The sequence below is a fragment of the Oryctolagus cuniculus genome, chromosome 6, assembly GCF_051225735.1.
Source record: "Oryctolagus cuniculus isolate XC-2025 breed Fujian yellow rabbit chromosome 6, ASM5122573v1, whole genome shotgun sequence".
Taxonomy (NCBI): domain Eukaryota; kingdom Metazoa; phylum Chordata; class Mammalia; order Lagomorpha; family Leporidae; genus Oryctolagus; species Oryctolagus cuniculus.
In genome coordinates, this window is record NC_142872.1 from 86,486,995 (window position 1) to 86,514,927 (window position 27,933).

A 27,933-nucleotide genomic window follows, 5' to 3' on the forward strand; every position below is an offset into this window, starting at 1 on the left:
AAACAATCTGAAAAATTATTGGCTGTTAAAGAACAGAATATTCAGATCTTAATTGTTCACCTATTTTGTCCTTTGATGCCTTTTCAAAAAGGATTTTACTTTATCCTGAGCTTTGTACATAGAACAGATTCTTTTCATATGCTTCATAACTGCCTTTTGGTTTATTAGAGAGATTGATGTATTTGAGGGAAAGCAGGAGAGAGAGAGAGAAGAGAGGACTCCCATTGCCTGTAATGGCCAGGACTGGGCCAGACCAAAGCTCAATCCAGGTTTCCCTTTATGGGTTGCAGGAACCCAACTACTTGAGTCATCACTGCTGGCTCCCATCTGCATTAGCAGGAAGGGAGAATCAGGAGCCAGAGCTGGGAGTTGACCATGTACTCCAAGGTGCTACACAAGCATCTTAACCACTTAGGCCAAATGCTTGCCCTTGAAACTGACTCCTTAGAAAAACTGTCCTTTCATCTTCTTATACCTGACAGGCTATTGAAAAGATTCAACAATCTGATAAAATGAGTTTAACTTTGAGCCTCTTGTAATGTAACAGGGAAGAAAACTTTCTTAAGATCACATGCTTTGCAATTCCAGTTGATTTTCAGTTCACTAGAACCTTAAACATTCATAACATTTTGAACAAATAAAGCATTTCCTAAAACAAAACCATGTATTTACAGTTTTTTTTTTTCATTTGTTACTGGACATTTTTACATTCTTTAGCTTTTTTTTTTTTTTTTTTTTGTTTTTGGGGTGTTTTTTTTTTTTTTTTTTTTTTTTTTTTTTTTGACAGGCACCATTAGACAGAGAGAGACAGAGAAAGGTCTTCCTTCCATTGGTTCACCCCTCAATGGCTGCTACGGCTGGCGTGCTGTGCCGATCCGAAGCCAGGAGCCAGGTGCTTCTTCCTGGTCTCCCATGCAGGTGCAGGACCCAAGCACTTGGGCCATCCTCCACTGCACTCCGGGCCACAGCAGAGAGCTGGACTGGACCAAGAGGAGCAACCGGGACTAGAACCCAGCACCTAACCAAGTGAGCCATGGCGCCGGCCCCATACATTCTTTAGCATTTTGTCACTAGAACCCAGCCATTCAGTAGTGCCTTCTCTGTACCATATGATAGATAACAGGTAACAATATAGTGATAATCTCTTTTCTCTTGGAGATAATAATCAAGAAGACATTTGAAATGCCTAGTTTGTCACTCTTTCAGAAAGATCTCTATTCCTTTAGTCTAATTAAATGTCTTGCTACTCTTTATCATAGCACTTCAGTCTTTTCTTTCAAATCATAGTTATTTTAATATTGAAAATTACATTATGTATATGTGTGTATATATATATATATATCATTTGAGTGTTCATTTTGTTTCTCTGCCTACACTAAACTTTAAGTTCCATACACAAGAACCATACTAGTTTTCCACTCTGTCTTCAAATCTCTAGTGCAGTCAATGCTTAACATTCAGCAAAGACTTTGAATTAGTCAGTGAATGATGACTATCTAGTATTTTGTAAAAGTGCAGGATGCTGTCAATTAAGCAGACTTAACTCCAGTGTAAGAATAAGGAGTATTTTTTAGAGGACCTGAAAATGAATAGAAAGGAGGTGTTGTCTTCAATACCCAGTTCTCCATAGCATGTAGGGGATATATAGGGAATTCCTTTGAATTTAAGAATCTGGACATTATACCAGACCTGAATGAAGTCAGTTTTAGTAGAATGAAGGAATACAATTCAGATTATAGTTGCTCATTAGATTAGCAAGAAAACAGCAAGCATTTCACTTGTAAGATAGGTCTCAAATACCTATTGTTTAGGGAATATGATACAATGAACCACAAAAAGAAGAAATTATGCTTTAAATATTTTCAGTATTATGCAAAAGGCATAAGTGAATGAAACTTACTACATGAGTGTTGTGGGACAGCTACTTGGAGTACTTGACTAATTGTCCTTTCACAGGAAACATTGAGTGAATAAGAAAGGGTGAACAACTTCCACCTAGATCTTCAGTCATTGAATTTCTCAATAAATTAGAATACAGAGAAGTTGTGGTAGGTTGCACACAGAGCACCAGAATCCCTGGCTACCACTTGTCCTTTCACTTTTGTAAAGTGTTTCTTAGTTTGTGTGAGTTTTGTCTCTTAATTGTTTTTACGTTTTTAACTTTCAGGTGTTGGTAAATCATGCTTATTGCTACAGTTTACGGACAAGAGGTTTCAGCCAGTGCACGACCTTACTATTGGTAAGTTTTACAAAAGAAATGAGAAGCATGAAAATTTTTGAATAGTTTAAAGATGCTAGAGGGTCCATTCTTGTGGTGATAATTCCAGAATCAGTAAAATCAGACTTGTTGCCTTTGAGAGTTTGGTCTCCTTTTCTTTTTTTCTTTTTTTTTTTTTTTTTTAATGTGTAGTAAAAACATTTACCAAACTTGGGAATGGTAGAATGCAGAGAATGCAAAAAGACATTTATATTAAAATTTCTGTTACATCTCTTGGTGAGGCAAGCAATTGAAAGACAAATGGAGCATTGTGGTACAAGTGGGAGAACTGGACCAGCTTGCTCAATATTGTTGAATCAAGATGCTACCACTAACCAGCTGGGCAAGCCACTTCACCATTTGTTATCTAAGTTTCTCTGTCTATACAAGGAGAATAATAGTAGTACCAACCCCAACGAGTAGTAATTAAATGTAAAACATTGGAACAGTGCCTAGTACTGTTGTAGACTTACCTATAATTACTAAGAAAAGTACCATTTTATAGTTGTGAATAGTAAAGATAATTACTGGTAACAAATAGTCAACAGATATTAGCTGTTATTATGTAAAATACTGGTATTACCTAATTTTTATTAGTATACAAAGTTGTAAAGGAGTAAAACACTAAAGTTTAGATAGTCATTCTGTTTGGAGGTTCTTGTTTGTTTAAAAATTACATCCTGAAAGCCAAAGAATCAAGTTGGGTTATTCTTCTAAGTCTATTTTAAGAGCTAGAACTTAGTAAAATATGCAGAAAAAAGGTAATTTGACAGCTAGTTACTGTTTACAACTGATTATTTATTTTTTGTTATTGTTTGGCAAATAGAGTTATACAGTGAGAGAGAGAGACAGAGACAGAGAGAAAGGTCTTCCTTCCGTTGGTTCACTCCCCAAATGGCCACTATGGCTGGAACTATGCCAATCTGAAGTCAAGAGCTAGGTGCCTCCTCCTGGTCTCCTGTGCCAGTGCAGGGGCCCAAGCACTTGAGCCAACCTCCACTGCCCTCCTGGGCCACAGCAGAGAGCTGGACTGGAAGAGGAGCAACTGAAACTAGAACCCGGCACCCATATGGAAGGATTAACCAAGTGAGCCACGGCACTGGCCCCTACAACTGATTGTTTAATAAATCTTTAGCCAATGACTACCTATTTGCCATTGATTTTATTAACTTGCTATTTATAGCATTGCTCTCATATCCTATGTATTTTTTAAAATATTATTTATTTACTTATCTGAAAGGCAGAGTTGCAGAGTGAGAGAGGTCTTCCATCTGGTAGTTCACTCCCCAAATGGCCACAACAGCTGGAAATGCGCCGATCCAAAGCCAGGAGCCTGGAACTTCTGGGTCTCCCGCATGGGTGCAGGGGCCCAAAGACTTGAGCCATCTTCCACTGCTTTCTCAGGCCATAGCAGAGAGCTAGATTAGAAGTGGAGCATGGCCGGTGCCGCGGCTCACTAGGCTAATCCTCCGCCTACAGCACTGGCACCCCGGGTTCTAGTCCCAGTTGGGGCGCTGGATTCTGTCCCAGTTGCTCCTCTTCCAGTCCAGCTCTCTGCTGTGGCCCGGGAGTGCAGTGGAGGATGGCCCAGGTCCTTGGGCCCTGCACCCACATGGGAGACCAGGAGGAAGCACCTGGCTCCTGGCTTCGGATCGGCACAGCGCGCCGGCCATAGCGGCCACTTGAGGGGGGGGGGGGCGGTGAACCAATGGCAAAAGGAAGACCTTTCTCTCTCTCTCTCTCTCTCTCTCTCTCTCTCTCTCTCACTGTCTGTCCCAAAAAAAAAAAAAAAAAAAAAGGAGCAGCTGGGACTTGAACCAGTGCTCATATGGGATGCCAGCACTGTAGGCAGCAACTTTACCTGCTACTCCACAGTGATATCCTCCCTATTTTTTTTTTTTTTTTAAGATTTATTTATTTATTTGGAAGAGTTACAGAGAGGCAGAGAGAGAGAGAGGTCTTCCATCTGCTGGTTCACTCCCCAGTTGGCTGCAGCGGCTGGAGTTGCGCCAATCTGAAGCAGGAGCTTCTTCTGGATCTCCCACATGGGTGCAGGGGCCTAAGGACTTGGGCCATCTTCTGCTTTCCCAGGCCATAGCAGAGAGTTGGATTGGAAGTGGAGCAGCAGGAACTCAAACCAGCACCCATATGGGATGCGGGCACTGCAGGTAGGGGCCTTAACCTGCTGTGCCACTGTGCTGGCCCCCTCTCCTATGTATTTTTAAAATGCAAATTCAAATATAGAAGAGTGTCAAATTATTAGATTAATAGATTTAAATAAACCACTTGTATTTTATGGATATATTAAAACCTTTCATTTGTAGCTGTCAGTAAGACTGTTCATACTCTAATTTTGGTGCCTTCAAGTATATATGTGAGTACTTCAGAAAGTTCTTGAAAGATGGTATTGTAAATTCAAAAAAATTGAAATCCATGCATACTGTATCATAATGATGGATAAAATGGGCAATGCTGTTTCATCCTGGTTCTCAGGACTTTTAACTTTTGGGAACTCATTTTTGTTTAGGATCTGCTCTTTGCTCAATAGATTAGTACTAAGACAACTAGCCAAACAGTATTGGATGCTAAACAAAATCTTAACTATAAATTTCTGATACATACTGGCATGCCCATTGGAGAAGATAGGCCTATGCCTATTGTCAGAAATTGGCATAGGTTATTCTTTGTAGAAATATGAGGGAGCAGACCAAAGAGACATCCTAACTCAGCTAAAGCAAAAGTAGAATTTATTGTTTTTACTATTCAGGAGTGTCCCACATAACCTGAGGGCAGAGAGGCAGCCGTATCAGCCTGGAACAAGAGCTTAGAGCTCTTAATGGCGGGAGCACAGGAAGTTCTGTGTCTCCATTTCACATCCTTCCTTTCTTGTCCCTCTCTTTTTTCCCTTTGCCAGTTCCATTTCTTTCTTATTGATCAGTAATTGTATTTTTTCTGTCTCCATGCTGGGAAACCCTTGCTATCAATAGCTCCAAAGTTCGTATCCCCTGCTAGAGAGTAGATTCTCTTATACTCAATTCCAGGTTCCTTAGCTCATTGGCTTAACTTGCTTCAGGTCCCTTCACCCTTTGTTCTTTCAGCTTCGGCCATGGGTCCAAAGTCATACTCTGTACAACAATGGTAACAAATTGGAGGGGGGTACAGTTTTATCAATAGTCATAAATAGCCATCCCCATAATTCCCTCACATATAGCCATCCTAACTAGTCCTTATGTGCTTGTCTTTAGTCTAATGTAATAATCACTTCTCTGCTGTATCACTGACTCCTACATTTCTGATTTTTCTGTCTCCCACTTTTGCTTTCTGTTTTTACTAACACATAATAATACCATATCCCATCAAGTTCTTACTGCTCTTTCCAGTACTTTTTTACACTCTAACTTTTCTTCTCATAGTGTACCATTATTTGATAGCTCCACTCACGGAAGTTCTTGCGTAAACAACTAAGTGTGCTTACCCAGACTATAATTCCTACTTATAGGAAATGAGATTTGTATGCCCATGCTGTGGGGAAGCATTGTTGACTGGAACAGAAGAACTATAAAACGTGCTGAAAAACAGCCAAGATAGAGTAACTGTATAGGCCAGAGCTGAGGAATGCCCCACCCAAAGGCTGTATAAGTTCTCTGAAATCATTTGATTTGGGCCTGCCAGGGCAATCACAGGTGGGACTCAAAATGCAATAAATCAATAGCAGGCTAATTTTTAAGTTGATAATTTTGTACGGCCCACAAATGATGTTTTAAATATCCAGATGGCCTTGGCAGAGAAAAGGTTCCCCACCTCTGATTTGGGTACTCAGTTTCAACATAATGCTGAGCACCAACTTGGGTGATAAATGGTGGTGTCCATAGTAGGTCCTGTGTTAGGACTTCTTTGTGATCAGAGTCATTCCCCCTAAAAAGGCAAAGTAAATCTTATGGAAGATAATTAAAGGTGGTTCAATCTGTTACTTGCTGTGTGTTCAGGTAAACTACATCCAGTGGACTTTCACAAGGTAGATAAATCATAGTCTGACCATTATCAGAGTAAAGATGGTAGCTACCATGAACTTATCTTTTAAACTTGAATTTCATTGTAGGTCCTGTGAAGTGGATGTGTGTGTATTCAACCCAGGCACTGTGCAAAGGGTCTCAATATTTAGTATGTCTCATGATACTTTAGAAAATCCATAAATTTCTCTGAAATAAACTGAACTATTTAAGATCATATAACTGTTCTCAAAACACTAATAGGGCCGGCGCCGCGGATCAATAGGCTAATCCTCCAGCTAGCGGCGCCGGCACACCAGGTTCTAGTCCTGGTTGGGGCGCTGGATTCTTTCCTGGTTGCCCCTCTTCCAGGCCAGCTCTCTGCTGTGGCCCGGGAAGGCAGTGGAGGATGGCCCTGCACCCCATGGGAGACCAGGAGAAGCACCTGGCTCCTGGCTTCGGATCAGCGCGCCAGTCGTGGTGGCCATTGGAGGGTGAACCAACGGCAAAAGGAAGACCTTTCTCTGTCTCTCTCTTTCACTATCCACTCTGCCTGTCCAAAAAAAAAAAAAAAACCACTAATAGGTACTTAATGTTCATTATTGATGATGAAAATTAATGCCTTTCCCACTGAAAGGCAATTTTGAAAGTAAAGGCTGATCTAATTGTTTTTCTCACCCCTTCCTGCCTGTAGAGAGTTACATGCAATATAGTTGTTACACATTGAATGCTGCCAGTCAGTCAAGCTAAATTCAGAGCAATAGAAGCAGTATGTATTGTTAATTATTGTTTCTGCTTCTGCAGAAGGCCACTTAACATTTTTGACACCTATCACAGAAATTTATTTTTGAAACATACTGTTAGCAGATTATTAGCACATATTTTTATTTTTTTAAAAGATTTTATTTATTTATTTATGTGAGAGGAAGAGACAGAGAGGTCTTCCTTCTGTTGGTCCACTCCCCAGATGGCCTCAATGGCTGGAGCATGCCGATCTGAAACCAGGAGCCAGGTGCTTCTTTCTGGTCTTCCACACCGATGCAGGGGCCCAAGGACTTGGGCCATTTTCTGCTTCTTCCCCAGGCTATAGCAGAGAGCTGAATCGGAAGAGGGGCAGCCAGGACTAGAACTGGCACCCATATGGGATGCCAGCGCTGCAGGTGGAGGATTAACCTACTGCGCCACAGCGCCAACCGCTTAGTACATATTTTTAAAAGAAACATTAGAATGTTTGCTAAAATAGGCATAGATCATATGTTGACTCTGCTGCATATTTGTGTGATGAATAGATGATAAAACAATTAATACTGGTTTATAATCAAAAAAAGTTTTAGATGCTACAAAAGAGAAAGTAAAAGACCATAGAAGGTCAAGAAAGAGTCTAAAATGTTCTTTACGCTTTGACTGTCTATCTCATTGAGAAGTAAGATAAAGCCTATTTACAAAGTAGTTTCATAGATAGTCACATTGAAGGTTTAGACTAGAGCCTTGCAACTCAAGGATGGCTCCTGGGCTACTGCAGTGGACCAGCACCATCAGTATCACATGGGAACCTATTAAAGACTTAATTGAGTGATAATTTGTATTTTTAAAAAGATTATTTATTTGAAAGGCAGACTGAAAGAGGAGGGGAGAGACAAAGATCTTCCATCCACTGGTTCACTCCCCAAATGCCTCCAACAGTTGGAGCTGAGCCAGGCCAAAGCCAGGAGCCTAGAACTCCATTCAGGTCACCTACATGGGTGGTAGGGACTCAAGCACTTGGGCCATCACCCACTGCATTTCTGGGCAAACCAAGAAACTATATCAGAAGCAGAGTAGCTAGAGAACAGTTCTCTGATATGGGATAGGAGCTTCTCAAGTCTTGGTTCAACCTGCTGAGCCGTAACATCCACCCCCATAATTTGCATTTTAATAGAATCTCCAAGTGATTTCTGTGAGCATTTAAGTTTGAGAAGCATTGGAGCAGGCTGGGTTGAGGTGCATTGCATCAGGTTAAGCTACCACATGCAAAGCCAGCAATCTCGTGTGAGTGCTGATTGGAGTCCCAGCTGCTCCACTTCTGATCAGCTCCTTGCTACTGTGCTTGGCAAAGCAGCAGATGGCCCGAGTGCTTGGGCCCCTGCACCCATGTGGGAAACCAGAGGGAGTTCCAGACTTACAGCTTCAGCCTGGCCCAGCCCCAGCCCTTCCTATTTGGGGAGTGAACCCTCCTCTTTCCATTCCCCATAATCTGTCTTTCAAATAAACAAGTAAATCTTTAAGAAGAGAGAGCGAGAGAAACATTGGAGAAATTACTTTTTTTTTTTTTTTTTTTTTTTGACAGGCAGAGTGGACAGTGAGAGAGAGAGACAGAGAGAAAGGTCTTCCTTTTGCCGTTGGTTCACCCTCCAATGGCTGCCACGGCCGGCGCACCGCACTGATCTGATGGCAGGAGCCAGGTACTTATCCTGGTCTCCCATGGGGTGCAGGGCCCAAGGACTTGGGCCATCCTCCACTGCACTCCCTGGCCACAGCAGAGAGCTGGCCTGGAAGAGGGGCAACCGGGACAGAATCCGGTGCCCCGGCCGGGACTAGAACCCGGTGTGCTGGCGCCGCTAGGTGGAGGATTAGCCTATTGAGCCATGGCGCCGGCTGGAGCAATGACTTTTAAGTATTGATGACCCAGCTGGAAATATGTGGTATATTGTCTGTCTTGTGCACACATGTAAGCGCACACCCGCACATATCCTGGTTTCTCAGTTCCTTTACTTTCTCTTCTCCAGTGATCTTGCTTCTGTCCTCCCTCAACTATTCACTCTTTTGGTCACAATTGGTACCTTCACATTACCAATACCTGAAACTACTCCACAATTGCAGTTTGTGCATATGGCTATTTAAACTATTCCTGCTATGCTTCCTGCTTACCCCCTACAGTTTCTAATGCTAGCAATTCAAATTTTTTTTTTTTTAGTACATCAAAGCTATAATCCTTTGATCCTACCATCTTCTTATTCTCACCACTCTTCTTTTCGTATTACCTCCCTCCTCAATCAGATTTAATTCTAACCACTATATCATTATAGTCATTGCTGCATACACCCTTAATCCCTTTGTCCCTGTCTTGTTTCATCATACTCTCGTGGCTAAATCATACATTAAATTCAACTGTCTACTCCGTGCCTGCATGTATGTTAACTAGACATGGCTAGAGAAAAAGAGAGCCATGTTCTCTAGCCTCATTTTACGTTCTCCAACACTAACTTTAAGCGAATCTTAGAACTGCCTGACAGCTGTATTTTATTTCCATCCTTTCAGTCTCCTCTTTCCTATAGCTTTTTGCACATGCAACTCCTGTCCTATCTTCTCACACAGTTGATAACCTTGGGTTCTGTTTCACTCAGAAAATAGAAGCAATGGGCTGCTGCTGTGGCTTAGCAGGTTAAACTGCCCCCTGCAGTGCTAGTATCTCTGTGGCTGCTGGTTCATGTCCTGGCTGCACTTCGAATCCAGCTCCCTGCTAATGTGCCTGGGAAAGCAGTGGAGGATGGCTCAAGTCCTTGGGCCCCTGAAGCTCCTAGCTCCACATTATCTCAGCTCCAGCTGTTGTGGCCATCTGGGGAGTAAACCAGCAGATGGAAGATATTCCTCTCTGACTCTGCTTCTCCCTCTCTCTCTGTAACTCTGCCTTTCAAATAAAGATTTCCATCACCAACATACCCACATACTACAGTGTGTCCATAAACTCAGCCTTCTTGCAACTGTGAATGAACTCTTAAGTTCCTAGCCAAAGGAACTTGTGTGTGTGTGTGTGTGTTTTTTGTTTTTTGTTTTTTTTTTTTGGCATTCGGACAGCAGTTTATTTACAAAGCGCTTTACAAACGTCCACTTTTGCCTCCCCACAGCCCCCTGCGAGGTAGGTCAGTAGTCATATCTACTGTTTACAGATGGGAAAACTGAGGCACGGGATGGGGTTGTGGCCCGCCCCATTTTAAAGAGAACTGCACACCTGCTCATCAAAAAATAACAAAGTCAGTTAAGAAAAGCACTGAGCCTCTACCCCCAAACCTCCCTCTGAACTCCAGGGCCAGACAGCCCTGCTCTAGTGCTGGCCCTCCCCCCACAACCTGGCCAGGAGCCACGAGGGCCCCCGAGCCCAGAGGCTGTGGTGCAGCCCTGCATTAGGTCATGAGCTCAGACTGAGCAGGACTGCGTCGTCAGTGAGGCATGAAGCTTCCAGGAAGAGCTCTGAAGACACTGGGCAGGCAGGGGAGAAGCTCACTTGGGGCAGGCAGGGGCGGGCAGAGCCTGGGTCAGGGATGTTCATAGCACATGTCAGGGAAGCTGAGTGGGCAGGGATGGTGAGCAGAGCACCCTAGGGGCTGGGAGGGGACGGGGACACAGAAGGATGCTGCTGCCCCCTGGGGGAGGATGGACACTTCCAGGCAAGCCCAGCCTTCCTGCCCCCCACCCCCCACCCCGGGACTCCCAGGGTCTGGGCCAGACTGGATTCTGGATGCCAACTCCAGGGTGCCCTCCACCTGCACACAGAGGGAGCAAACTGGGTGCACACCACGGCCTGGGACTCTCTGCGGGACCCTACTCATCTCTGCGGAGGGCTGGATGTTAGCAAGGGCCTCACCTGCGTCCCCCAGAGCAGGCTGCTCTGAGCCCCATTACACTGGCTCAGAGGACAATGCTTCAGCGATCTTTTCCACTAAAACATTAATTTTTCCTTTTTTCATGGTCATTTGGTATGATTGTATTTTCTTTTCTAGTTTTCAATCTTTTTATCTTATTTTAGCAAAAGTCCTCAGAAAGAATTGCCTATATTTCCTGTCTCCAATTTCTCCGCACAACTTTCCATAGAAAATAAAGGATACTACTTTTTGTATCTAGTTTTCCTTTTTTCTGGAATTAGGTAAAATCAAGCCAGCTTTGCACAAGTTTCCATTTTGAATCTTAGCAACATTTGGGCTCCAGCAACCAGAAAAGGGTGCAGACGTTTATGTTGTCCTGTGTTGGTCTAAGGAAGGCTGAGACTGTCTGATACCTTGCTCTACTCTGCTTTGGCTCTTCAGCAGCCCAGCAACCTGGATGCTCTGACCTCGACATTACAAAGAGATCCAAATGGGTATGCCCCAGCTTACCTGGAGGAAAGAGACTCTTCTACTTCTGCACATCCCTGTATGTCCTCAATCACTTGATTCTGACTCATGACCCTTTCTCATAAGGGCTGGTGGGATCATTAGTCATGTGGGTGGTTTAGAAAATCTGTTGCATACCCCATCAAAGAAGGAGGTACCTTTCCCTGAAAGGAGGACAGAACTTCCACTTTGATTATGGCCTTGTCTAACTAAGGTCAGCGTTTGTGAACTCAAGAGGCTTCCATAGCCTTGGCAGCTCATGACAAGAGCCTCGGGTGATTACTGACGTCATAAATAAGAGTGTCAATTGTTAAATCAGCAATAGGAGTCACTGTGCACTTACTCCCCATGTAGGATCTCTGTCCTTAATGTGTTGTACTATGAGAATTAACAGTAAAACTAGTATTCAAACAGTACTTTATACTTTGTGTGTCTGTGTGGGTGCAATCTGTTGAAATCTTTACTAAGTTGATCTTCTGTATATAAAGATAATTAAAAATGAATCTTAGTGAAGAATGGGATGGGAGAGGGAGTAGGAAATAGGATGGTTTGTGGGTGGGAGGGAGGTTATGGGGGGAAAATACTGCTATAATCCAAAAGTTGTACATTCAAAATTTATATTTATTAAATAAAAGTTTAAAACACACACACACACACACACAAAGAAAATCTGTTGCATAACATGGACTAATAACAATAGCTGACATATTGGATACTTACTGTGTGTTATGCACTTTTTTTTGATGTTTCTTTTTTTTTTTAACTTTTATTTAATGAATATAAATTTCCAAAGTACAGCTTATGGATTACAATGGCTCCCCCCCCCCGATAACTTCCCTCCCACCTGCAACCCTCCCCTTTCCCGCTCCCTCTCCCCTTCCATTCACATCAAGATTCATTTTCAATTCTCTTTATATACAGAAGATCAGTTTAGTGTATATTAAATAAAGATTTCAACAGTTTGCACCCACATAGAAACACAAAGTGAAAAATACTGTTTGAGTACTAGTTATAGCAATAAATCACAATGTACAGCACATTAAGGACAGATGTCCTACATGAGGAGTAAGTGCACAGTAACTCCTGTTGTTGACTTAACAAATTGACACTCTTGTTTATGGCATCAGTAATCACCCTAGGCTCTTGTCATGAGTTTCCAAGGCTATGGAAGCCTTTTGAGTTCACCAACTCTGATCATATTTAGACAAGGTCATAGTCAAAGTGGAAGTTCTCTCCTCCCTTCAGAGACAGGTACCTCCTTCTTTGATGACCTGCTCTTTCCACTGGGATCTCACTTGCGGAGATCTTTCATTTAGGTTTTTTTTTGTTTTTGGTTTTTTGGTTTTTTTTGTTTTTGCCAGAGTGTCTTGGCTTTCCATGCCTCAAATACTCTGATGTGTTTCTGATGTGTTGTTGTATTCTATTGGCGAGAATTTTATTGAGGATTTTTGCATCTATGTTCATCAAGGATATTGGTCTGTAATTTTCTTTCCTTTTTTGTTTTTGTTTTTGTTTTTTGTTTTTTTTTTATGTTAAGTACTTTGAATTTTATTGATTTTGTCATTTTGTTTGTATTGCATCTTTTTTTTTTACTTTTATTTAATGAATATAAATTTCCAAAGTACGGCTTATGGATTACAATGGCTTCCCCCCATAACGTCCCTCCCACCCACAACTCTCCCCTTTCCCACTCCCTCTCTCCTTCCATTCACATCAAGATTCATTTTCGATTCTCTTTATATACAGAAGATCAGTTTAGCATACATTAAGTAAAGATTTCAACAGTTTGCTCCCACACAGAAACATAAAGTGAAAAATAATAGATTTTTTAAATGATGGTGAAATCAGATCAGACCTATGGTCATGTTTAATCCCAGCGAGAGTCAAGTTGGGAATTGATAATTTCTTTTTTTTTTTTTTTTTTTTTTTTTACAGAAGATCAGTTTAGTATACGTTAAGTAAAGATTTCAACAGTTTGTACCCACATAGAAACACAAAGTGAAATATACTGTTTGACTACTCGTTATAGCATTAAATCTCAATGTACAGCACATTAAGGACAGAGATCCTACATGAGGAGTAAGTGCACAGTGACTCCTGTTATTGACTTTACAAATTGACACTCCTGTTTATGGCATCAGTAATCTCCCTATGCTCCAGTCATGAGTTTCCAAGGCTATGGAAGCCTTTTGAGTTCTCCGACTCTTATCTTGTTTAGACAAGGTCATAGTCAAAGTGGAGGTTCTCTCCTCCCTTCAGAGAAAGGTACCTCCTTCTTTGAAGACCTGTTCTTTCCACTGGGATCTCACTCACAGAGATCTTTCATTTAGGTCTTTTCTTTTTTGTTTTTGTTTTTGTTCTTGTTTTTGTTTTTGCCAGAGTGTCTTGGCTTTCCATGCCTGAAATACTCTCATGGGTGTAATTTTCTTTCAATGCTGCATCTTTCTCTGGCTTAGGGATTAAGGTGATGCTGGCTTCATAGAAAGAATTTGGGAGGATTCCCTCTTTTTTGATTGTTCTGAATAGTTTGAGGAGAAATGGAGTTAGTTCTTCTTTAAATGTCTGGTAGAATTCAGCAGTGAATCCATCTGGTCCTGGGCTTTTCTTTGTTGGGAGCGCCTTTATTACTGTTTCAATTTCTGTCTCAGTTATGGGTCTATTTAGGTTTTCTATGTCTCCATGATTCAATTTAGGTAGATTGCATGTGTCCAGGAATCTATCCATTTCTGATAGATTTCCCTGTTTGCTGGCATACAACTCTTTGTAGTAATTACTGATGATTCTTTTTATTTCTGTGCTGTCTGCTGTTACATTTCCTTTTTCATCTCTGATTTTATTGATTTGGGTCTTGTCTTTTTTTAGGTAGTTGAGCCAATGGTGTGTCAATTTTATTCATTTTTACAAAAAACCAGCTCTTCGCTTGGCTGATTTTTTTGTAATGTTTTTTTGGATTCAATCCTGTTGATTTCTTCTCTGATTTTAATTATTTCTCTTCTACTAGATTTGGGTCTGGTTTGCTGCAGTTTTTCTAGATCCTTGAGATGTGTTGAAAGCTCATTTATTTGGTGCCTTTCCAATTTCATGATGTAGGCACCTATTTCTATAAGCTTCCCTACTGTTTTTGCCATATCCCATAAGTTTTGATATGTTGTGTTGTTATCCTCATTTACTTCCAGAAAGTTTTTGATTTCTCTTTTGATTTCTTTTATGACCCAGTGTTCATTCAGGAGCATGTTGTTCAGTCTCCATGTGTTTGCATACTCTCTAGGGATTCCTGAGTTGCTTATTTCCAGCTTCATTCCTTTATGGTCTGAGAAGCTGCATGGTATGATTCTAATTGTTTTAAATTTGCTGAGATTTGCTTTATGGCCTAGTATGTGGTCAATCCTAGAGAAGGTTCCATGCAATGCTGAGAAGAATGTAAAATCTTTAAATGTAGGATTGAAAAATCTGTAGATATCTGTTAGATCCATTTGGGCAATAGTATCGATTAAATCTGCTGTTTCCTTGTTGATCTTCTGTCTGGTTGATCTGTCTATTTCTGAGAGTGGGGTATTGAAGTCCCCCAGTACTATTGTATTAGAATCTAAGTCTCCCTTTAAGTCCCTTAACAAATCTTTTAAATAAACCAGTGCCCTGTAATTAGGTGCATATACATTTATAATAGTTACATCTTCCTGCTGAATTGAACCCTTAATCATTATAAAGTGCCCCTCTTTGTCTCTCTTAACAGTTTTTGTGTTAAAGACCCAGTGCTCCTATCATCTGGTTCACTTCCAATTGCCTGCAACTGCCAGGACAGGGCTAGGGCAGAAGCTGGAACCTGGGAACTCAATCTAGAGTTCCCATATGTGTGTGACAGGAATCCAATCATGTGAGCCATCACTGCTGCCTCATAGGATCTTCATTAACAGGAAGCTGCTGGAGTCAGGAGTGAGGAGCTAGGCATCAAGTATGGATACTCTGGGGGCTGGTGCTGTGGCACAGCAGGTTAATGCCCTGGCCTGAAGCACTGGCATCCCATATGGGCGCCGGTTCTAGTCCCGGCTACTCCTCTTCCAATCCAGCTCTCTGCTATGGCCTGGGATAGCAGTAGAAGATGGCTCAAGTACTTGGACCCCTGCACCCACGTGGGAGACCCAGAAGAGGCTCCTGGCTCCTGGCCTTGGATCGGCACAGCTCCAGCCATTGCAGCCATCTGGGGAGTGAACCATTGGACGGAAGACCTCTCTCTCTCTGCCTCTCCTCTCTCTGTGTAACTCTGACTTTCAAATAAATAAATCTTAAAAAAAAAAAAAAAAGTGCAGATACTCTGATGTGGGATGCAGATGTCTTAACGATCATTAGGCCAAACACCCATCCCAACTGTTCTATTTTGTATGTAATTTATATCTGGGAAAAGAACTCAAGGGCATAGGAGATGGTAGTTTAGCCCATTTAAAAAGGAAAAGGAAAAAAAAAAGTTAAGGAACTCTCAAACAAATATATACATAAGAAAAATGATTTAAGTTCTTAACTGTCTAAAAACTGGTTTTTTGTTTGTTTCTAAGACTTTGAGGACACTTTGGATCTCAGTATTTTCTTTTGCCACATAGAATACAGTGATAAAACATAGATTACAGTGGTAAAACATAGATTGATATGGTTATACAAAGGTAAATAAGAAAGACTAATGTTTCTGGAGCTGAAAAAAAAAGTCATAGTTTTGAGTAATCAGCAGCACTTTGTGAATTTTTCCTTTTGAGATGCATATTTTTCTACCTGTCACCATTCTTTATCTCATGGCTAAATTGTACAGTAGCCTTTTAATTGGACTCTTTGCCTTGTTTTTTTTATTCTCCATCTTGACCCTATTGATAAGTTAAACCATCAGTTGTATTATGACATTTCCCAGCTTTAGAAACATTTTGATTTTCATATAACAGATTTACTTAAAATTTAATACATATATTTTTAGAGGCATAAATTTTTGTTTAAAGACTTTAAGCTTGTCTGCTTACTTTGAATAAAAAGATAAGCATGCCAAACCTAATTCTGGGTAAATGAAGCAAAAGGAAATATTGGAGTTGAATTTAGAATTATAAGAGGGTGGAGACTTGGGTTTGGGAATGGACAAAGACAGAGGAAACAGAGACCAAGAAGCAGGAACTATAACAGTGATCCTGCCACATAGGCGGTCTTGTTAGCCTTTCTGCTACTAGGATGGGGTTTCAGTATCTTTATCCCTCTGCTCGGAAATCAGATCCAGAGAGGGAGTGTCTGATCACCCTTGCTTGCATTGTTTTCTCATCCTTGGTCTCATGAGCATTCCTGGATCTGTTTCTGCTCATAGTTATTTTTTGTCGATTTGACATTATGCATTGCATTGAAAAACTCTTGGATCCCAATAAGCAACGCAGATGTTTTTGCATTTTGGTAAGCCATCCCACCTATCACAATAGAAAGAAAAATTTTCTCTATGTATTTTTTAAGTACAATAGATTCATGAAAAGAGTTCCAGTATGTCAAATATCTTGCTGACATACAGACTTTTGTACCTTAGTACATTCCTTTTAAATACTATACATTTCAAAGAATATTTGTACTACGCCACTGGTTTCTTCCCTTACCTGCTTTGATTTTCATGTCATTAATAGATGGTGGATTCGTGTGTTTCCCCACCCCATAAACAGATGTGAATATATACTCAAGTGTGTGTGTATGTGCATGTTATAAAAATATGTATGTGTTTATACATAGGGTAGATATGTAAATGTTATAAAGATTTTTATGGGGCATTAATTTTACAGTTGTGCTTGTTTTAGACATCATGACTGCTGGGGTTTTTTCCCACAGATTTCCTGTATTTCTGAGCCTGAAAAATATGAACATCCATGTTAGTTTCTTGGTTTTGACTATACTCCTAGGATGGAACAAGTACTAAAATGTAGAGGAGGATAAATTGCCTTTCTCATTCACCTTCCTAAATGCAGTTCAGCAAATTATGAGATGCTGAAATGGAATTCTGGCACTGGCAGTATACTCTTCCCTGGGAAACTAGAAGCTGTTTTTCTGCTAGGATGATATCTGGTTTCATTTCAGCATTCATTACTTAGTGAAAATATGGAAACAACCTAAATTTGTAGCAGTGAAGTTCCAATTTAGTAAATTTTCTGTACATAAAAAAATAGTATGGAGATATCAAAAATAATGGTGTAGTGCATGCTTATTGATTTGCAAAGATGTGACGCAGAAAAAAGTCCATGAAATATTAAATGAAGGGCAGATTACACAATTACATTTTTATGTCCCTACTTATTTAAAATTATGTGCTAATTTCTGCATGCGTGTTTATTCACTAAGCAGTGCCTCTAGTACATATGAAATAGTGGTTGTATCTAATAAGCAGATTTGGACATTTCTTTGATAGTTGATTACCCATTTTGAGAACCAAAACTTTGATAAAACGTTCATCTATCCCTTTTAGTGACTTTTTTGCCACATTATGTAGTTTTTAAGAAATTTTAATAATATATGCTGCTAATAATTATGGCTCTTACATGTCTTTTTCAGTTGTTGTGTTATACTACTGAGCAAAACATGAAGACCATTGTTGATTTCTTGGTATTGAACGTCAGACTTTAATATCTTAGTGTTATAAGGATGTTCTTACAGCTGATTATCACCTCTGCCTTCACTTATATATTTTCTAAGGATAGAAACTGCATTTATTTAAAATTGGTTTAATATCTCCTATTTATAAACAGATGTTCTGTTTTATAATCCTTGAATATGAAATACATTTCTGCTAGTTTATGTGACAAATAATTTTCTACTCTATTCAGGTGTAGAGTTTGGTGCTCGAATGATAACGATTGATGGGAAACAGATAAAACTACAGATATGGGATACAGTAAGTATAGCGAAAATGCATATATAATCTTAGTAAAGTTGATTTATAAAAGTACATTTTATGTTTGTTTTTGCTTTAATGTTATTTTATGCCTATTCAATTTGCCAGACACAAATAACCCATAGCCATGAGATGAATTGTGGTATTAAGAAGATGGGTTTTTCTTAGGCAGTGTGATATGAATGATTTCAACAAGTGTGGCTCAGATGTTAGATGTTAGTGAATGTTGGAGTGAATACTCATGCTATGTGGTCTAAACAGAAATGCTTTAGAAACTATTTTTAGGAAAAACAATCAGCCTGTCTGTCCAATCATGTGAAATAAAATAAGAATATAAGTCACAGGGTAACTCATCCTGAAAACCTATTTCAATATTTTTATTTAGCCTTGAAGCCATCTTGCTGTTAATAGAATATCCTAATTCTGTCATTTACTAGTGTTCATTGAATATCTATTTCATGCTGTGCTATTTAGTTTTTTAATAGTGGTTTGTCATCTGAACCAGAATACAGAATGTGATTTGAATGACTGTATCTCATCTTAGATACATAAAAACGAAAATATTTTATACAATGGATGCCGTAAGGCAATGATTTTCAAACTTCAGTTTCAGAAACTCTTTATAAATACTTTTAAAAAAGAAAGAGGACTCCAAAGAGCTTTAGCCACGTGGCTCACAGCTATCAGTGTTTACCATTTTAGAAGTTAAAACTGAGAAATGGACAGGTGTTTGATGCAGCAGTTAAAACACCATTTAGCATTCTCCCATTCCATATCAAAGTGCTGGTTTAAGTTCCAACCTCTCCATTTCTGATCCAACTTTCTGCTGATGCTCATTCTGGGTGTTAGCACATGATGGCTCAAGTACTTGGGTCCCTGCCACCCACATGGAGACTCAAGTTGAGCAAATTGAGTTCTAGACTTCTAGCTTTGGCCTATTTGTTAGGGCTTCCCCCAAGCTTACAGCATCTCAAGCATGCTGCATGGAAAAGAGAAAAATAAAGTGCACCAAGTCCCTTCTTTCCTACGGGCTTAAAATTAATCTTCAACCAAAAGAAAGTATTTTCTGCTTCTATATTAGAATAATTTCTCTTTTTCAGAACCAATTTACATAAACTATATTGGCTTTCATAGCTAATAACATTGTGTAACATGTGACCTTAAGTATAATGTCATGTGAACCAGAATACTTGCTATTCCTTGATAAATGTTTTGCATAAACTTGTACTTTGTATTAATACTTGCTTTATTTGAAATGCTTTTATCTCCTCTTTGCTAAGACCAACTGAGATGTCAATTCTTGTGTGAAGTCTTTCTGAACTCCCATGGGAGTAACTAATGCTTCCCATAATATTTTGCACATTTTTCTGTGTTGTCATTGTCTGTATTCCATTGTCATCATAGTTTTTGTACAAATATCTTTCCTCCTCAGAATAAGCATTATTAGGTAAGGGACCAGCTCTTTCTTTCTCATATATTCTTAGTTCAGTGACTAATAAAGTGCTTGGTAAATTTTTACTGAATAAATAGGTAATTAATACTAAGTAAATTGCCTAAGCAACTTGTAGAATCATTGTGGTCTTCTATTGAAGTACATGGTTTTATAAGGGAAAGGTTACTATAATAATAATTATGTGGTATTTTAAGCATAAACATCCTCATTGTAATTTATTCTAGTTTATTATATTGTTCTATCCTTAAAGTATTCCTTAAATAATATTTTCTTTTTTCTTTATTTTTTGAAAACTTGAGACAGACCCCACTGTCTCTTTTATAGATAAACTGATCATGCCCTCGTTTGAAAGGAGTCTCTTTTTTCAGTTTATGAGTTGATTTTCTTACACAGCAGAAATCTTTCAAAAGAAATGTAATTTCTTCTGCTGGACGGTATGAGAGAGAGATGGAAGAAAAACCTTTTGTGCTGTGTCTAGTAGAGTGGAAGACTCATCTTCTGTATCTAAAAGAGAGACTGTGACACCTTTGAAGACATCATAATCCTAAGAATTACCAAGGGTGCTTAAGTAGAGAGCTCTCAGAACGAATGGCCTATTTCAAATTTTAAGGACAATTGCAAAAACCTTAACTTAATTTTTTGAAGATTGTTTCTTGAGTCTTATAGGTTTTCCTAATATTTTCATTGAGTTTCTTCTTACTTTCGTACCTAACTTCCAAAAGTCTTTCAAAAATGTAAACTAATACATATTAGGATTGGTCAGCATAGTGAGTAAAATATGGTTTCCCACACTATTTGTATTTTATGGTGTGTATACATTTGGATAGCTTGTTACATTTTTGGTAGCAAGGGTCATGTCTATTCCTGACCCAGGACATTTACAAAACCAGCCTAGAGTACTTCAGGGGAAAATTATCACTCAAATGTTATTTGTTTCATGAGTCTTAAAGAAATGAATTAGACCCCTGATGACCAAGTCTCAGGATGTTTGTCATTCTTAAAAAACTTTTAGGGAACAGCACTGTGGTGTAATGGGTTAAGCTGCTACCTGCAATGCCAGCATCCCATGTGGCACCAATTCTTGTCCTGGCTGTTCCAACTCCCAATCCAGCTCCCTGCTAATGTGCCTGGGATAGCAGCAGAAGATGGCCCAAGTCTTTGGGCCCCTGCTACTCATGTGGGAGACCTGGATGAAACTCCTGGGTGCTGACTTTGGCCTGGTGCAGCCCCAACCATTGCGGCCATTTGGAGAGTAAACCAGTAGATAGAAGTTCTCTCTCTCCCTCCCTCTCTCTCTCTCTCTCTCTATAACTCTGCCTTTCAAATAAATAAAATTAATAATTTAAAAAAATTTTAAGTAAAGTGAGTATTTTCCCCTCTGCAAAATTTTCACATCCTCCATCCTTGCTCTCTTTTGCAAATAGTTGACTGGATAATCCGTAGATACCCTAAGGCCATCAATCAGTTTCACAGCTGGAAGCAGTGATAAGAGTCTCTAAATGCCTCCCTTTAAAAGCACTTTCCCTTGGCCCTAGGATGACTGACATTTTTTTTTTTTTTTATCAAAAGCCAACACCAGACATGTCTACCATGATAAGTCAAAGAAACATAAGTACACGCAGTTCCTGTTCACTGACAGGTAGGACAGGGGCAGTCAGTTCTCCCTGCAAATCTCAACCCAGTCTTTCCATGCCCTGTTCTACTCTTACTCCTCTTTTGTCTTTTATCACTCTTTCACATGCTTTCCAGCATATACAAATAAACTCTTCTACCCAGATTTATATTATGCATGTTTTACCTCAATCCATGTATCTGCTAAAATTCTGTAGAAATATTTTTAATTTTAGATTTATAAATATTTTTCCTATCAAGAGTTAGTGTGAAACTGTTGACAATTATGTGAAAATTTATGTGCTGAAAGTTCCTTTTCAGCAGTTCATTACAGGCTTTATTGTCCTTTAGGGAGGACAAATGGTACTTTAAGCTTCTTTTTTTTTTTTTTTTCTTTTTTTTGACAGGCAGAGTGGACAGTAAGAGAGAGACAGAGAGAAAGGTCTTCCTTTGCCATTGGTTCACCCTCCAATGGCCGCCGCTGATCCGATGGCAGGAGCCAGGAGCCAGGTGCTTTTCCTGGTCTCCCATGGGGTGCAGGGCCCAAGCACCTGGGCCATCCTCCACTGCACTCCCTGGCCACAGCAGAGAGCTGGCCTGGAAGAGGGGCAACTGGGACACAATCCGGCGCCCCAACCGGGACTAGAGCCTGGTGTGCCGGCGCTGCTAGGCGGAGGATTAGCCTAGTGCGCTAGTGAGCTGCAGCGCCAGCTAAGCTTCTTCTTTTTTTTTTTTTTTTTTTTTTTTGACAGTGAGACAGAGAGAAAGGTCTTCCTTTTCCGTTGGTTCACCCCACAATGGCAGCTATGGCCGGTGCACTGCGCCAATCCAAAGCCAAGAGCCAGGTGCTTCCTCCTGGTCTCCCATGCGGGTGCAGGGCCATCCTCCACTGCCTTCCCGGGCCACAGCAGTGAGCTGGACTGTAAGAGGAGCAACTGGGACAGGACCGTCGCCCCAACCGGGACCAGAACCTGGGGTGCCGGCACCACAGGCAGAGGATTAGCCTAGTTAGCTGCGGTGCCCGCCTTAAGCTTCTTTTCAAAACCCTGAATATTACTTTGTTTCTTTTTATCAGTAATGATGGACTATCAGAATGCAGTGGAGCCAGAGTAAAGGCCTCTGGAACTGAGGGACTGAGACAGGCTTGCCTTTGCTTCTTTCTGTCCTGTCTGCTTCCATCACACACACCCCTGCCCTGCCCCCATCTGCCACAAGTTGAAAGACTTAGGGGCCCAGCTGTTTTGACTCCATCAGCAGCTGTTTATCAACCTTTCCTTGAACAACCACAGGGAACAGGAGATTATCTTAGACATTTCATTCTACTCTGATTGCCTTCCACCTGGGGCTCCCAGTTTCTCCTTATACCTTAGCAATAAAAAAACTCTAAAGTGATCATATCCTTTTTATATCTTTTTTTCAAAGTAAATATCCTCACATTTCTAAAGTGTTTGGCATCTACTGTTCTTCCTAGATATATCCTATGCTTGTTTCTCTTCTCCAGATCTACTTTAGTTTCTACAGAGGATGCACTTTAAGAGGCATAAAATGCACTTCAAAATCTGATAGTCCAAAATTACTTTTTTGCAATACTTGCCATGATCACTTTGGTGGCCTAAAAATAACTTTTGCAAACAGAAGTCTTGGTCATACATGTAGATTTTAGAATCTTTTTCCTCAATGATAGAAGTTTGTTAATCACAGATCTGTGTTTTAAAGTTGAGTCTGTATAATAAAGTACCTGAGATGTATGCTTGGGAAGTATACAATTTGTTTAAATGTAAATGTAAAAATCTTTTTTTGTTGTTGTTGTTGATTTTGGCTCTTACTGTGTTCTACTTAACTGAAGTTGTTATATAAATGACTAACAGTGAAAGTAAGAGAAGTATTGCTATAATATTCTCATAAATTTAATTTTCTAACTTTTTTGGCTCTTTGGGGCCCATAAAGATAACATATTTGAGGCCTACTAGAAATATACTTAAGTACTCTGAGTTAGGTCTCCTAAAAGGAGAAATAAAAGGAAAAAAGCATTTAAGAAGTGTGTTGGTTTTACCTAATCATTAAGAACCCACATGAAAATGTTTTTGGATTTGTGAGAAGATAGCTACAGGATATAGTAAACAAGCCTTCTTGCTTTGTGAAAAATTTAGGGGTATGAACCAGTCTTCTAAGGGAATAGAAAATGGATAGGTGAAGGGAGGAAAAAATTATTTTTCAGGCAGAAACTTAAGCATAAAAACAGGAGTATTCCGATTACAGATGGGACATTAGTGGAGAAAAATTAACAGCTGGCAAAATTTGGTGATTTGTTTTAAAGATGTATTTATTTGAAAGAGAGAGCGAATTCTTCCATCCACTGGCTCACTCCCCAGATGGTCAGAACTACCAGGGCTGAACCAGGCCAAAGCCAGGAGCCAGGAGCTTCATCTGCGTCTCCCATGTGAATAGCAGGGGCCTAGATACTTGGGCCATCTTCCACTGCTTTCCCAGACAGATTAAGCAGGGAGCTGAATAGGAAGTGGAGCAGTCGGGGCACATGCCCAAATAGGATGCCAGCATTATAGGCAGTGGCTTAAATTGTTATGCCTCAATGTCAGCCCCAGAAAAAAAATTCTTGAAAGACAAGTAGAGATGTAATTCCCAAGAGTTTAAGACTTCAACTTAGTGTAGTGATCTTTAAGTAGTAGCTTAATGTGTGCAGTTTTGTATTTTATGGAGGGTTTAAGAGAAAGAGGAATTAAAAGTACCACCACTTGCCAGCCTAGTTGTTACAAAAACTACTGTTAACAGAAAGACTCAGACACATGGAAAAGCCAATTTGAAGGAATTTTTATCTGGCAAGTGGTAGTAAGTTTTAAAATATTGCCACAGAGGATCTAGTTTGACTTAGCAGTCCTCACATGTAAAATGAAAAACTATAAAATTTCTTTCACATAAATGTTGCCTAAAAATGAGATGCCTATTATTTCCTGAGACATGCTTGTTTTGTGCTTTTTGGCATATCTGGGATCTTGGTCATTGTTTTTTTCTTTTTTTTAGAAATCAGCTATATTGTAAGCTGATGAAAAGTCATGGTCTTCTCTGGCAAAACCTAACTAACCCTGGTTTATTTGTTTCCTGGTGCTATTCACTGAGTCCATCATTTCTGATTCATTAAATGCAATTTTCCCTATACCAAAAACAACTATCAAGAATCCTTTACTGCAAAGAATTCTATATTCCATTTTGTTTGAAGCTTCTAAGATCCCTTTTAACCAGCACTTCCTGGTGAAGAGGATCAAACACAACATTTCTATTTCCAAATTAACATTTTGTTTCACTAAAAACAGCATAGTTCAGTTTGCACAAGTAAATAGTAAAGTACTTTTCTTTTAATGTCTTATTTTATTTCAATCATTTGTTTATCTGAAAGGCAGAGAAAGAGAGAGATCCACTGGTACACCCCCCAGATGCCCGCAATGGCTGGGACTGGGCCAGGAGAAAGCCAAGAGGATGGAACTGAATCCAGATCTCCCATATGGGTGGTAGGCTCCAGGGTGTGTATTAGCACAAAGCTGAAATTGTTAAGAGCAGAGCTCAGACTTGAACCCAGGCTCTCCAATATGTGATGTGGGTGTTCCAAGCAGTGTTTAATTCTTCACCAAACACCTGCTTATTAAAAACTAAATTACTTTGCTTCAGTATGTCCAAGATAGTTAACCATAGGGCGAGCTTTACATAGTTAGTTGTTGTATTATGATTTATTTGTAGTTTGAGAAGCCATGCTAAATTACTTTATTTGGCAAGATTTATTTCAAAGCTACCAGTGCTATTCCCAAACAGCCCAAGAATATAATGTATGATGGCTTTAACAGGTCTCAAGAATTTGGAAACTGTTTTGAATACTTATCTCCATTTATTATAAAATAATAGTAAGTTTTAAGATGCATGGCTACATTCATAATCTTCAGTTGGAATGTATGTGGGATTTTTGCTTCAGTTTTTGTTTGATTTTGCATTAATGGACAAAATTCAGATCCAGTATGAAGTGATGCATTGTGTATGTGTAAGTTATTTCCATATTTGAACATATTTTTTGCTCTTTGCAAAACACTTTGAGAATAATGCGAATGTTCCGTAGAATTTTGCTTTTCTCCTTTTCCTAAATTTATTTACCCTTTTACTTTTGTAAAGTATCTTATCTGGGCTATAAACATTGTAGTTTTAGATGCTATCATAGTGCTTTTCTAGCAATGTGTTCATTTTAATTCTCCCCAAAAATGTCCTAGCAAGATTGTCTTAAGGAATTTGACTTTTCTCCGTGGTTAGCTATGGAACATCGGAGCTCTAAACCAGATTTTGTATTCTGTACTAATAAAATATTTATCTTTTTTTGTACTGTTTAACACAAAATCCTTTTTTTGTATATTTGATTCACAGTGAAATAAATCTCTTAAAGATTTAGTCGTTAGTTAGCCTGTGCTAAACAATTAAAGAGGAATTACCCTAGTATTCCTATTTGGAACTTGGATTTGACAGAACTTCTGAAAGATACATCTTCGTAATTAATTTCATGCTTCCAACCTTTTTCTAGTTTTTTAACCTCAAACTATGCTAAGTGAGTTGGTTATTTTTACAGTCCTCTTATGTAATGATTTTATCAGTCTCTGATTTAGTATAAGATGTTAGTCTGCCAGAATTGGTTACCAGGAGAGCATTTGTTAGTGTCCACATGGAAGCAGGAAGCAGTTCTTTTCATTGAATCTTCTTATATTAGAATTTCCTGATATCCAGTTATTCAGGTGGGTGGGGTACTGACCATTTGTGTGCTCGTAATTGAGACGTGAGGATTTGTTCTTTCTCTCAACAGGTTGTGAATGCCTGCTCTGTCCCAGACTCAGTGCTAGGCACTGGAGGTGGGGGACATGGGAGAGAGGGAGTCTAGTGGGAGGGGAGAACCAACTGAAGCAAGATACTGTAGAGTGTTTGTGTTAGAAGATGGCAGCTTGTCATTGTGCCTTCTGAGAGTGGAAAAGGTTTAATATTTACACTTGAAAATCAGAACTCAAAATAGTTAAACCTGAAAGTTTTTCAAATTATTTGAACCTATTGACTTTTTTTTTTTTTTTTTTTTTTTTGACAGGCAGAGTGGACAGTGAGAGAGAGAGACAGAGAGAAAGGTCTTTCTTTTGCCGTTGGTTCACCCTCCAATGGCCACCGCGGCTGGTGCGCTGCAGCCGGTGCACCGCGCTGATCCCATGGCAGGAGCCAGGTACTTCTCCTGGTCTCCCATGGGGTGCAGGGCCCAGGGACTTGGGCCATCCTCCACTGCACTCCCTGGCCACAGCAGAGAGCTGGCCTGGAAGAGGGACAACCGGGACAGAATCGGGCGCCCCGACAGAACCCCGTGTGCCGGCACCACAAGGCGGAGGATTAGCCTAGTGAGCCGCAGTGCCGGCCACCTATTGACTTTTAATTCAGAAATTGATAAAAGCGACTAATTTAGATGGCTGTTTTTCTCAAAGGTAGAAAAAGAAGTGATTAAAAATGAAAAAGAACTTCTCATAAGAACTGTAATAGTTTTAAACTCATAGGCAATAGTCATATCCTTTACTAGCCTTTCTTAAAAATAAGAATGTTAGTACCACAAGTAAAAGAAATTACCAAATTTCAGTAATATCTGGTGTCTGTGTCACAAGTGGATATAAAGATGACTTTCACATTCTGTGGCCTTTTGACAAGCATTATATATCAAATACAGAGAAAATTGATTGTATGGAAAAAAATTATATAAATTAAATTCAGAACCATTTTCTGTTTTTCATAATAAAATGATTGCTCAAAGAATTCCATCTGATGACTGTTGAAAGCTTGCTGCAGTTTATGATATAACTGATAAAATCTGCATCCTTGGCCTTCCAACAACCTTTACACCAGCAGATGGTGGGCGTAAAGATGTCATTCATCATTTATTTACAATGGGCTTTATTTATTCTAGTGTCAACAGCTGCCCCAGGGAGTGGGTTATTGAATTCAAATGTAAGGCTCTGGGTTATTTGCTTCCTTTCAAATTTGTCTTCAGAGCTTAGTTGCTAGGAGTCCATTCTGTGCTCTAATAATGATTCATGTATTGTGAAGCCATTCAGTAAATTGGGTTGTCAGGGATTGCCAAAAAGGGTTAGGGGTCTTGGTTGGCAAGGGGTGGGGTGGGGGAGTGTTGCAGGAGTGAGCAGCAGCATGTGCTTCTGGTTGACTTGAGCAATAGTGGTATTATGTGACTGCTGAACTTAAGTTTTCCCCTGTCCCTTTATGGACTCCTTCCCTACCTCCCATATTCTATAGATGAAAAATCTGAAAATATAGAGGACAGTGTGTGAAAGGAAGCTCTCAACTTGTTTTTTTTGTTTTTTTGTTTTGTTTTTTTTTTTTTTTTCTTCACAGGCAGGTCAAGAGTCCTTTCGTTCCATCACAAGGTCATATTACAGAGGTGCAGCAGGGGCTTTACTAGTGTATGATATTACAAGGTGAGAGCTTGAAAATTTTTCTAAATAAATATGGTTACCAGTAATAAAAGTGTAGCTCTGTCTTTATATTGCCTTGGCTACTTGTTTTTAAAACTCTGTATC

The 27,933-nt window shown here is 39.7% G+C and overlaps 1 protein-coding gene across 13 annotated transcripts in view; it reads left to right on the forward strand.

Moving 5' to 3' along the window:
- Positions 1-27,933, forward strand: part of RAB2A (RAB2A, member RAS oncogene family) — a 115,662-nt gene that overhangs the window by 36,413 nt on the left and 51,316 nt on the right. For 10 of the 13 annotated variants that reach the window (XM_089334570.1, XM_089334567.1, XM_051843285.3 and 7 more), the window contains 3 exon segments: positions 2,168-2,239; positions 18,197-18,264; positions 27,749-27,831. In XM_089334570.1, coding sequence (XP_089190696.1) covers positions 18,217-18,264; positions 27,749-27,831 — 131 coding nt within the window. In that variant the 5' untranslated portion in view covers positions 2,168-2,239; positions 18,197-18,216. 13 annotated transcript variants of the gene reach the window in all.